General features: G+C 43.3%; 1 protein-coding gene across 1 annotated transcript; it reads right to left on the bottom strand.

Moving 5' to 3' along the window:
* Nucleotides 1-530: 530 nt before the first annotated feature.
* TMEM42 (transmembrane protein 42) lies at nucleotides 531-11228 on the bottom strand. The gene is made up of 3 exons (XM_061586925.1): nucleotides 10811-11228; nucleotides 5021-5167; nucleotides 531-3316 (listed from the first exon to the last, which is right to left on the bottom strand). Exons 1-3 carry the CDS (start codon nucleotides 10967-10969, stop codon nucleotides 3170-3172), a joined length of 453 nt encoding a protein of 150 aa, XP_061442909.1. The 5' UTR covers nucleotides 10970-11228; the 3' UTR covers nucleotides 531-3169.
* Between the last annotated feature and the right edge of the window lie 1129 nt (nucleotides 11229-12357).

Here is a 12357-nt window from a genome sequence, read left to right as displayed (position 1 = left end):
AGTTTTTAGCTTCTGCAGACTCACAGACATACCTTGTTCTTGCTGCTGGGTCAGAAGTTTGAGTTTATAATCATAAAATGCCTCTAATGAGGGTTTTTTGAAGGGCCTAGGTCAGAGCTGAGGATTTAAATGGCCATCTTGTTTGACGCCTCTTTGATGGTCCTTTTAAAAGAGACAATACCATTGAGAAAATTTATAGCAACTTCATGTCTTCTCCAGCTTGGTTTTCTTATAAACCTTAGTGAAGCCAGTGGGCTTCACATATGATTGGCAAGTATGAGAAACAGGATACTGGATGAGTCAGGTCTTCAGTTTTAACTAGCTGCCTTTTCTAATGTTCCACTGAAGAAACCAAATCTGCTTGTTCATTCCTTTGGCAAAAAAATCTTCCTCCAACGGAGCAACTTGCACAAGCAATGTTCATGCTATATGCATTGTACTGTTTGTATTTATTGCTGTCCATGATGTGGTGTGGCAGCTTTGGGCACAATCTTTTGGGAAAGTGGCATACCAATAAACAAATGAATAACTTTTGTGGGAAAAGCTTGTTTTATTTCAACAAACATAGTTAAAATCTCAACATTCCCCTCCCCCTTTTAACAATATAAGTGCTGGTGTGACAAAGCATGGGAACTGCTTAAATTGGACAAAATATCTATGCAAATATTTCAAGGAAAAATTGTTCCCATTTGTGTTATATGTTGACTAAAAATGGGATGTGTAAAAGGCCTGCTAAACTCAATCTGATATATGTGATTTTTTATATATAATGAGTTAAACTTTCAATAAATATGACCACTGGTGACTCTGAAAAAAGAAAATGTAAGTGAACATTGATGATTATATTTGAAAAGGGTGCTTAATATGTTTGTTAATATATTGCACTCTCTTGTAATGGGAAAATCTTATAATACATTAATTAACACCACCCCCCTCAAAAATATGTTTTTTAAAAAATCGGAAACATTATTTTCAAAAAAAATATTTTGTTTTTCTTCCCACAGAGAGTTATCAGGCCAAATAAAAATCTCTCTTTCTCCTTTCTTAGACTCCATACTATCAAAAATCTTACCAAGAACTCTTTCATCATCTCCATTCTTTCAGGATGGGCAAAAGCCTGAGTGACTAGGGGGAGAAACAAGAACTGAAAAAGAGGCCCTCTTTGTCACATAAGAAACATGACAAATGACACAAGCCCAACTCCCTATCTTGTTTTTTTGCAGGTCATCTTGAAGCTTTTGTCAGAGATGGAGGAGTCTTGCCAACAGCGACATGTCTGAGAGCTTTCACTGGTCAGGATTCTTGCTGTGCGACTGGCACAAAAAGGCCCTTGGATGGAAAATGGTTTTCCAATTTGCTGAGACTGCATAGACGTATTTAAAATGTCAGATAACAGATGGGCTGCCAAGATAAACACCATTTGTTTTCATATCCAAGTTCATGCTCTTCCAGGTCTACAAAAAGAAGTAAACCTTAAAACTATCAGAAAGAGTGCACCCTATATGCCTTAAATATGCACCCCAATTTGGAACACTGTATGTGCTTCAATGTGAAGCAAAGACAGGACAACTCCATGAGCACTAACAGATATGGCACTGAAGCATATTTAGGACTCGTGGATCTGGGTGTGCATCAGAGCAATGGTGCCAATTGCTGGATTGGGGTGATGCAGCAGCAAAACCGTATGATGGAGTCTCTTCTCAAAAGTCCCTGAAGCATCAATGTTATTCAACCTTTACAGCCCACTCCTAACACATTTATTTGGAAGTAAGCCCCACAATGGTTGAATTTATTTCCTGATCAATTTGTAATCAGGGTAGGCTGAGCAGATGCAAACAAAGTACCAACCATGCAATAAATCCACTGGAAAGCAGACAGGATACACAGTGCATGGGCTGCCAAGTTAGTCAGCAGGTAAGATGGAAGTGATGGTCTGAGTAAGAGCCACTATTTGTACAATTTGCTCAACCTGAGATGCCAGGCACAGTCAGGTACTGGCCTCTTGTGCCACTTGACTCCTGCTGAATTGCTACTTGCAATACCAACCTTTGGCAATCTACAGTGATGGACTTGAAACACATCAAAGAGAAGACCAGCTGCTCTAGTGAGCTACTATTATTGTTTTCCTTTTATGTAAACTGTTCTGGGAATTTATACTGAAGAACAGAATAGAAATTCCTAGAAACAAACAATGGTGTCACGGAGAGTGAGGTGACTGGATCCTACTACAACATTTTGTGCTGCGCAATCGCTATGCCTTACACTTTAGGAATGTGTCCTAAACACTTCCTTACTGCATTACTTCTCCTCCACTTGCATGAAATCAGGTCAACAATTGCATGCTCCCTACACCTGGCCTACTGCAAACCCTAAGAATGAAGTCATGTACTGTTTCTATTTCTTAAGTGAGAAAATGGGGGATAAGAGCTGATGGTTCCCTCCATGACTCTGGCTAAGTTGGGATTTGAATCTAGCCTGATCAAGGCCTGACTACATTTGAACAGGCAAAGTTTTGGACCTGAGAAGACACAAAGGTGGGCGACTACTCTGCAAACCATATAGTTTCAAGTATGTCTCTATTATTTGAAGTCTATTATGTACTGGATCACAGTACATAGTACACATCGCACTGGAACAGAGAAAAGGCCAGATCCTAGTGTCAGATATACATACAGGATAAAATACATATGTATCCTGTCCAGGAAAGACAGTTTCATCTCTATCTCACTCTCTCTTTTAATAACTTAGGAGCCAAGCCAAGGGGACCTATAGAACATAGCACTGTATCATTTTTAGAAACGGTGAAAGAGCATATGCTTCAATAGGTCTTGGCAGCTCTGAGACACACCCACTTTCTCATTCTGTGGAAAACTATTCTCAATGACTAAAGGTCCTAAAGTGTTACCTCAGAGGCTCACAAGATGCCATTATCACATCTCAACAGCACTCCTCCTTCATGCTTCCCTCACTGTTACCATGACCACCACCATGGTCTTTGCATTATAGTATCAGCTCTAAATTGGTCCACATAAACAAAGCGAGAGACAATTGTGCCAACTTAGATGAAGAAGTCAGAAGGGATTTTTTTAAAAAAAAAAACACAATTTTTTTAAAAAAAACCCTTATGTGACATCTTGTCTGTGTCATGAATTAAAAGATCTTCAAGGTTTTATTTCTTTTTTTCCTTCAAGTGCCTTTGCTCTTCTAGTAGAGATGGTGCAGTGTGGAGCAGCAGAAGTCCAAGGAGGGTTATGGATATCCCTATCCACCACAACAGGGCATGAGTCTCCCCAAAGAGCAACTTGCCAAGAAAAGCCTGAAAAGGAAAAGAAGGGAAAGAATGGGACCCCCATCAAACAATTGCAGCACTCAGTTCCTTTGGGATGAAGGGTGGGATATAAATTTAATTAAATAAAAATTAAAATAAATTAGTAGCCTGAAATGCAGACTTTTAGGCCCCATGTGCATTATACATTGAGAGTTATTGAAAAATGAAATGGACTGTCTTCAAGTCGATTCCGACTTATGGGCGACCCTATGAATAGGGTTTTCATGGTAAGCGGTATTCAGAGGTGGTTTACCATTGCCTTCCTCTGAGGCTGAGAGGCAGTGACTGGCCCAAGGTCACCCAGTGAATTTCATGGCTGTGTGAGGATTCAAACCCTGGTCTCCCAGGTCGTAGTCCAACACCTTAACCACTACACCACACGGAGACTCTTATTCCACTCACAGAGCAACAATTCCCAGAGTTCCCTAGTAAAAGGGATTAACTGTTAAACCGCTCTGGAAATTGTTACTCTGTGAGGGGAATAGGGGTCTCCTAACAACTCTCTTAACAAACTACAGTTCCCAGGATTCTTTGGGGGAAGCCATGACTGTTTAATCTGGTATACTGTATAGTTCAAATGGGGTCTTAATTGCAGTTGGCATGACTGATTATAACAAAAAGAAACTTGAGGCACCATGCCCATTTTAAAACTCTTAGAAAGATGAAAGATACACTATCTTTGGGCATGTGACAAAATGACGCCTCCTTCTCTGTGCAATGCAATCCCTCCATCAAAAATAATTTCCCTGCATGGCAAGTAGGGTTGCAAACCGCCTCCCACTGAAGACAAAAAAGGTTTTCTACCCATCATCCTGAGCGTGGGAACAGTTTAGTCCCGGCAGACCAGATCCTTACAGGTTATGATGATGTTGGATGATTGACAGGTGGTCATCCCACCTACCTGTCAAAGTCCCTTGCGCGGCACTTCCCAAGCCCCCAGAAGCTAACTGGTTGTTGAGTGCTTGGGACCTGCAGCACAGGGGATTTTGCCAGCCTATGGTTGGCACTTCCCAAGCACTGAGCATAGGACTAGCAAAGCTGCTTTCTACAAGGATCCAGTGTGCGATGGACTCTGGGGAACTCAATCATGGAGCTGTTCCAGCATGCTTGAAGTCACTGCCCATCAGCTGAATACCTTGTTAATTTCACACACCTCACAGGCACCTTTTGAAGGAATTACAGAAAAGGAATTGTTGGACAAAGAACTTTACAGAAGACATGGTGAAAGTAGGACCGAATTCTCAGAGGTTCAATTAAAAGGAACTCCGAAAGGTGGCAGCAAAACCTATCAAGAGGTTGTGGGGGTTAGTGAAGCTCCCTACCTGGATCCATGTAAGTGCACACAGACAATTTTAAAGTAATGAACACCAGCAAAGCTATTCTGTTTCCTCCACCTGCAGGAATGCCTCACTCTTTTGTGTTGTTTTAACCTATTATATTATTAGCAGTGTTAGGACTCACATTTTTCATTCATTGAAGGTTGTGCACTCCTCTCTTCTTCAGTGGTGGACACATCTAGCCCAATTTATATTTCCAAAGGAGAGGGTAGGGCAGGAGAACAAAGAGGAGTATCTTTCCTGCCAATCCCTCATCTGATTCACATGTTGGACTTCCAGATGAATCACACAAATGAGGCTAGGGCATGCTTTGGCCAATCATGCTGGCAGTCCCTATGGTGTCACTTATACTCACAGAAGAGATGAAGTTAGAAGCTGCTGATGTCACCGTTGCTGTAGCCGAGGAGGAGGAATATCCTAAGGCTTTAGCAAAGAAAGTCCACATTATGGCATTGAATGCAAGCACCAGACCACCACATCCTACTCGAAGTATCATGGGCAACTGTAGAACAATTTGGGAGAGAGCTTTTAAACCACACGGTATTTTCTATCCATTTCACAAACATTCTACACAAAACAGAAAGCTCTGACAGCTGGAATTAAGCTGCAAACATAATTTTGTTAAAAGTTTCCTTAATGTCGACTGGAGATTTGCCACAATAGGGAGTTCTGTGAAAGGCACAGATCATGTTCTGGATCTGCTTTGCCAATGATGGCGGAGCAATCTCTGTTCTTCATTTGGTGCATTGTTCTGAAGAGATATAATACATATATGAGCGAGTGAGTGAACGAGCAAGCAAGCAAGCAAGCAATCAAGCAAGCAAGAGATATACTAAGAAACTGACAAAATAAAAGTAGCGTCTCTCATTTCACCTATTGCTCAGTGCCACTAGGAGCACAGAAGTGATGGTTGGAGTTGCTGGGAAAGAAGGCATGTCCTTACGGTCTCTAGGAGCTAAAACTGCCAAGTCAACTTCCACAGTCTATCCTTACAGAAGAACAAACACACAGCCATGCATAACGACAGAGGCTTCAGAAGGTACAAACAGAGATTGGTCAGCTTTAGTCAGAGGATTACACTGCACAGAAAGAAAATGCACATGCTTCCATCTATCTGATGGAGTCTAGTCTTTAACCACTTGTCTGGTAACCATTGGTGACTAGGAATTCCACACAGGCGAGTGTGCGGAACTCCTTCCCCGCAAGCGATTGAGCTGGCCAAGGAGGGACAAGATGCTCTGATTCGCCAGTCAGCTCGGCTTCAGTACTGGCTGTGGCGGAAAGGGCTTCACTTCTTCTGATTGGAAACAGATCAGGTTGGCAAAGCAGGGCCAGACCACTCTGCTTTGCCAACCTGATAGCTGATCAAGCAGCTGAAGCAGAGCGCTTGATTCCTGCTTTGGCACCCCAATCCGCTCTGTACAAACGCTGCCCAAGCTGTGGCCCAGGGGCACTCTGCACAAATTAAGATTGCTGCCCTGGACTCCCTTGGGAGGATGGGCAGGATATAAATGTAATAAATAATAGTCACAACAGTGGTGGATGGAGTTGAAGTTGTCTGGTAAAGGAGGGGGGGAAGAGTACGATCAGGCCAGTGGGGAGGAGAGGAAAGCAGGTACAGAAAGCACAGGAGGTGAGTGCTTCTAGCCCACAAAATTTCTACTGACCTGGTAAAAAAAAATCTACTGGCCTGATCTTTTGAAACCCTCTTATGAGTAAAAAGCAATTGAATATTCTCTCTCCCCCCCCCCGCTAGTCCCTTCTGAGGGCTTAGACTAATCCACTTAGTAACAAGGCCAATCTGATATCAGTTTATATCTTGGTTTGAAAGTAATATATAATGTTACATATTAAAAATATATTGGAATTACATATGTGTCCCAGATTTCCTCAGAGTTAGCTAAAACCAAGTTCTAGTCTAGATTCAGTCTGGTCCAAAAATGGCTGACACACCTCCGCAGAGCGGAATACTAAAGGATAATGAAGTATCCTCTGCCAGACTTTGAATGCCTCAAAAAGTGAGGTAACCTCACTGAACTCAAACATTCTTTAGTAGGCTTTCTTCCAGAGTTCATGGAACAGCTTAGTCAAATGAAAAAATTCCCCCTACGACTGGCATTTCTCAACTAATGTGAGGGTTTGAAGGAACCCTTCTTCAAACAAACTCTGGTTGAAAAGTTCTGAAGTATTTACTTTGAACAAAGTCCAGCTGCACTTGGCAAATAATCTTTCTTATTAGCATACTGTTTTGTAACTTCAGGGTAACTTATTGCTCTGTTGTGGCAGATAGAGATACCCATATGCATACAATACAAGCACAGATCAAAATGATATAAATCAGATCCACACATACAGAGGCAAGTACAGGCCAAACCAGCCCCGGGAAGATATGTGTTTTTTTCTTGTGCCTTCATCCAACAACTTGGGGTCAGAGAATGGGAGTCTGTTTTTGGATGTGAAATCCTGAAGACACACACATTAAGACACAAGTGTCAAAGATAGCCATGTGTGAAGATGGCACAGGTTTGTATTTTCCCATGTACATCAACTCCATTAGGCTATCATTACACATATGCAGCCACATGGCTTCTACCTTAACGCCTTCACAAGGCAGAAACGTCTTGACTGGCTGAACTTTTTCAGAAGAAATAAAAAATACTGCTTGGTAACTGATCATACTTCAGGCTGCCCATTATTTTTATATGCAGGCAGAAAAACAAATTGGGGAGGCCAATTTTGAACAGAAAGACATCTCATGGAGAAAGGATTAATCAGACCCTTCCTCCGATGAAACAAGCAGCTTCCCAAAGCTACTTTTCATTAAAACAAAACAAAACAGGAGATTTCTTTGGGTCCAATACAAATCTGTGACATGCTCCCATTTCTCATCAGTGGATTGGTATTTTTTAGTTTCTTTTAGAACCCTTCATTTCTGGCTGCCAGATTTATATTTATAGCCATTCCAACAGTATGCCATTTATGTGTATTAAGTGACAGAGCCTCTGCCTTGCATGCAGAAGATCCCTGAATCCCTCATGGTAGAAATGGGAATGTTCCCTGCCTGAAACCCTAGAGAGCCACTGTCAGTCAGTGTAGACCATTGTTCTTCAACCTTGGGTCCCCAGATGTTGCTGGACTATAACTTCCATCAACCCCGGTCAGCTTACCCAATGGCCAAGGATGATGGGAGTTGCAGTCCAACAATATCTGGGGGCCCAAGGTTAAAGAACAGTGGAAGAGACAATACTGAACTAGATGGGTCAATGGGTCTGACTTAGTAAAAGGCAGCTTCCTATGTTTGTAAATCAGGCCTTAACTTGGATAAAGTGTCCCGTCATAGGGATCTAGTGTCAAGTCCTTATATGCAGACTGGAGACTAGAGGCCTCCCTCTTACTCAGACTACTAGCAGCTCTTTCTACAGAATAGGTGTGGGGAACCTGTGGCCCTTCAGATGTAGACGATTCCAACTGCCATCAGCCCCAGTCAGCATTGCAACTGGTCTGGAACAATGGGAACTACAGTACAGAAACATCTGAAGGGGCACAGGTTAACCACCCCTGCTTTAGAAAGTTGCTTCTATCTTCTATCACTGCATCCAGTTGGCTTAGTAAAACTTCCAAAATCTGGGCACGCCATCTTAGGGTGACCTAATGAAAAAAAGGACAGGGCTCTGCAACTTTAAGAGGAGGAAATGTCAGGAGAGCTCACTCATCACACAATCTCCTCTTCTACACAGCTATTAAGCAGGAGCCCTACTCTGGCCACCCTAATATAAATATAAACATATAGGGAAATAGGATTGCATAAACATCTTCAAGCATGATCTACAATAATGGCTCATTTTTTCCCCTCACGGTAATGGGCTTGCAGTGTGACTCAAGCCCCCCTGTGTCCTTGGGCCCTACTAAGTGTAGACATGTTCACTTGCAGGTTTGGGTCCTGAGTAAAGGATGAAACTGGATGTGCAAATGACTCTGAAGATTCCTGTGAATATGTACTGACATGTTTTTTTGTTAAGGCAAATCCTACTTTCATGGGTATGTCTATACAGCAGGCAGCTTACATAAGGTGGACTTGACAAATACCAGAAGGGAAAGAAAAGGGTGGGGGTGGGAGAATCAATCATGAAATGGACACAAATAAACGGTCCTTTGAATAAAACAGAAGAGAAAGGCGTTGATTCGCCATGAGGATTAAGTGGCCTCTGCCACACCTTCAGGTGCCTTCAGTTACACAGGGGCCACCCAGGGAGGATTTTGTGTTCTACATTAAGGATGAATGGGGAAGTGATCAATTTCCAGGGCAAGCCAGGAGGGGAGGAGGAAAGCACCTGCCAGGAGGATCTAAGGGCAAACTACATGTTACACAGAACTATGGTTGGATCTCCCAACATGTTCATTTTTAAGGAGATGCAGTCACAGGGGAATACAAATTTGACGGAACAGCAGTTCTGGGGTGTTTAACCTTTTCCCCACGTGTTGTTTTTTGGATCTGAATTGCCTTCTCTCATGTCAGGTTCAACCCTAACCATTTCCCTATGGGAAGGGCCATAGCTCCTTGGAAGAGCATCTGCTTTGCATGCAGAAGGTCCTGGGTTAAATCCTCAGCATCTCTAGGTGGGCCTAGGAAAGACTCTTGTCTGAAGCCCTGGAGAGCCATTGCCAGTCAGTATAGACAATACTGAGGTAGATGGACCAATACTCTGACAGTATAAGCCAGTTTCCTATGTTCACTACATCGCAGTTCCTCTCTGTAAAGGGACTTGTATCCTCACCACCTCTTCCCCCACTATTGAAGAGCAAGCAGCAAATTGGGGAGGGCAACTTTGTGCAGAAAGGAGAGCTTAACAAGTTGGCAGCCCCCTATGGCTGCATTTCTTTCAACAACAAAAAGTTCAGGCAACGCATCCATGGATCTCCCACTTAGAATGGTTAGCCACATTGTGGGAACTGGAGTCATGTGAAAAAGCCCTGGGCCACACGGGAGGAGCCTGACTATGCTGGAACCAAGCTAACACTGCTTGAAAGCTAGTTAATACATCCCTCCAATCTGGTACCCTCCAGATGCTTTAGACTACAACTCCCATCATCCCTGACTATTGGCTAAGCTAGTTGGGGCTGATGGAAGCTGCTGTCCAAAACATCTGGAGAGCACCAAACTGGGAAAGGCTGAGTTAATCTCTAAATTATAACTGCACATTTTACCATTTCACGTAAGGGACAGGTAGCAAGAATTCACACTCCTCCTGGATCTACCTGTAACGATTCTAATCACAATCATTCAGCTGCATGCTTCTCACAAAGTACAACCTTACTCTGTACAGTTTCTGTACAACAAGCAATTAGATCTACCCCTTTCTCCTCTACCTTAAGGAAAAATAATGCTGAACACTTATGTAACACTTTCAAGCATTCACAGCACTTCACGTCTATTATCTAGATTAGGGGTGGGGAACCTGTGGCCTTCCAAATATTGATGGACTACAACTACCCTCATCCCTGGCCACTGACCATGCTAGTTGGGTCTGATGGGAGTTGGGAGCCCAAAAACTTCCAGAGGGCCAAAGGTAAGATCTGAACAGGGGGTTTCCCATTCCATAGCTCAGCTTCTTAAGCCACTATGTTATGATTTTGTTTTACTAAGGAGCTATAAAGCTCCTTTTTGCCCTAGAAAGTTGCCTCCCACCCAGAAATATAATTTCTGAGACTCAAGGGAAGGGCCTGAAACGTAAAAGAATGGCAGTTCTGGTGCCTGCGTGCAATTCATTCTATGTATAAAAACATCTCTGCCAGAACACATGATAATCGCACAATTCTTTTAATTTCTACTTTACCCGTCTGTAAAATACTGTGTGTGTGTATGTTCCGCGATCACGGTGCTGCTTTAGCGCACCCAGAGATAATTGGGCTGAGAGGCAGTAAAAGCACAGCACATAGATGAGACACAAACGAAAACTCCTGATACGTTGTCGGACAGCCGCTTTTAGAGACTTCCCAGCTGCTTTTGCAAGTGTCTGCATCCGTCCATCTCTTCCGGGACGAATCCGACGCCGGGCTGGCTTCCCAACCCGTCGCTCTCGGCCGTAGAACAGCCGCCGCGCTAATCAGCTCCTTCCCTAAGAGGGAAGCAGAAGCCGCCTCTTACCCAGGCGCAGACACTAGCGGCTGGCTCCTCGCCTCCGATGACTGCAACGCAGCCCTCCCGCAGGTAATCAGCACCCAGGGCCAGCTTAGCTGAGCAGGCGGCCAGCGCCCCCAACAGACCGGCCCCTGCGGCAAAAGCAGCCCCCCAGCCAACCGGCATAGCTGCTCCTAGGCCCTTTCCAAAACAGCAATGCAAGGGGTACGCCCACGTGCTTGCCGCAGAACGTTCTTCCGGGTAGTATCAGCTCACGTGATAGTCCTCCTTTGCATATCGTCTTTGTAAGTTAGCGGGAGTGCTAGACCGGCCCGTAGTTAGATTATTGCGCGTAAACGAAACCAGTCTATTTCTCCTGTTTATTCACTTCAAATTCCCTTCGACCCTAATGCACTTTATTTTACGTTATGCAACAATCTGAGCTGACTTCTCTGCTGATACTGTTCATCTCACCCAATCCCCGCCCGCCCCGACTTTGACAGACTGTGGTTGCGATCTCCTATAACGACGCCCATGGGAGTAAACCTCACTGAAATCATGACGTACTTCTCACAAGACGTATTTGGGATTGCACTATAACGCCTGCTACTCTATTGACCCTCTGTCGAAACAGCTCCTAACATAATATGCTGGATATACTATAATACACTGGATCAACGTAATGAACAGAGCAGAACATCCCCCCTGAAATTGCACCTACTGTATGACAAGTATTTTACACAATTTAGACATTTTGTTCCCCATTTTTGTAATTATGTTTATGGCAATACACTATACATAGGACTGCCTTTAAAAAATTTAAACTCCAGCTTGTTCACGATGCAGCCACCCAAGTGCTGATGGGGCCTCAGTGGTCAGATCATACCACACTGTTATTGTACCAGCTGCACTGGGTGCTGGTGCACTTCCAAGCCCAATTCAAAGTGCTGGTTTAGCCTTTAAAGGCTTAACATTATTTCAGGCCAAGTTATATGAAGGACAGTCTGCTCTGCACCCATATAAACCTGCCCATATGTTAAGATCAACAGCAGGAGACTTGTCTTGGTTGTCTACCATTATGTTCAGTGAAATTGCTAGTCACGAGGGAGAGTGCTTCTATTTATCATCGGAATTGTATTTTTGCCTGCTGTTTAAACTGCCTTGAGCAAGTTTCTCCTAAAGGCAGCCTATCGCTATTTTAATAAATACAAGTTTTCTACATGCTTATCTGTAAGCCCCATTGAATCCTGGAAGATTTACTTCCAATTAGAAGCATAGACTTGTCTCTTAATTGCTTGGCATTTTGTTAGGATGATACAGTGAGTTGTTTCAACTGCTTTTCTTGTTGTTCTTGGTTAGCTTGTTGATTTTCCTTTGAAAGCCAGTAGAAACTAAGAAACTGATCTGAAAGGGTAATCAACAGCAGAGGACTTTAGCTGAACATGGGCCAACAAATGCAGGAAGGAAGAGCAGTGTTTTTATTAATTTTCCATAGAGTTCATTGGGTTGTATGCCAAGAATAGGGTTGCCAGGCTCAGGGCCTGAGAATGATTATGTATCTTTAAGAGAAAAGA

This window comes from Rhineura floridana, chromosome 10 (genome assembly GCF_030035675.1).
Source record: "Rhineura floridana isolate rRhiFlo1 chromosome 10, rRhiFlo1.hap2, whole genome shotgun sequence".
Taxonomy (NCBI): Eukaryota; Metazoa; Chordata; class Lepidosauria; order Squamata; family Rhineuridae; genus Rhineura; species Rhineura floridana.
Note: the sequence above shows the minus strand (reverse complement) of the source record. Positions and strands in the feature narration are given on the sequence as shown.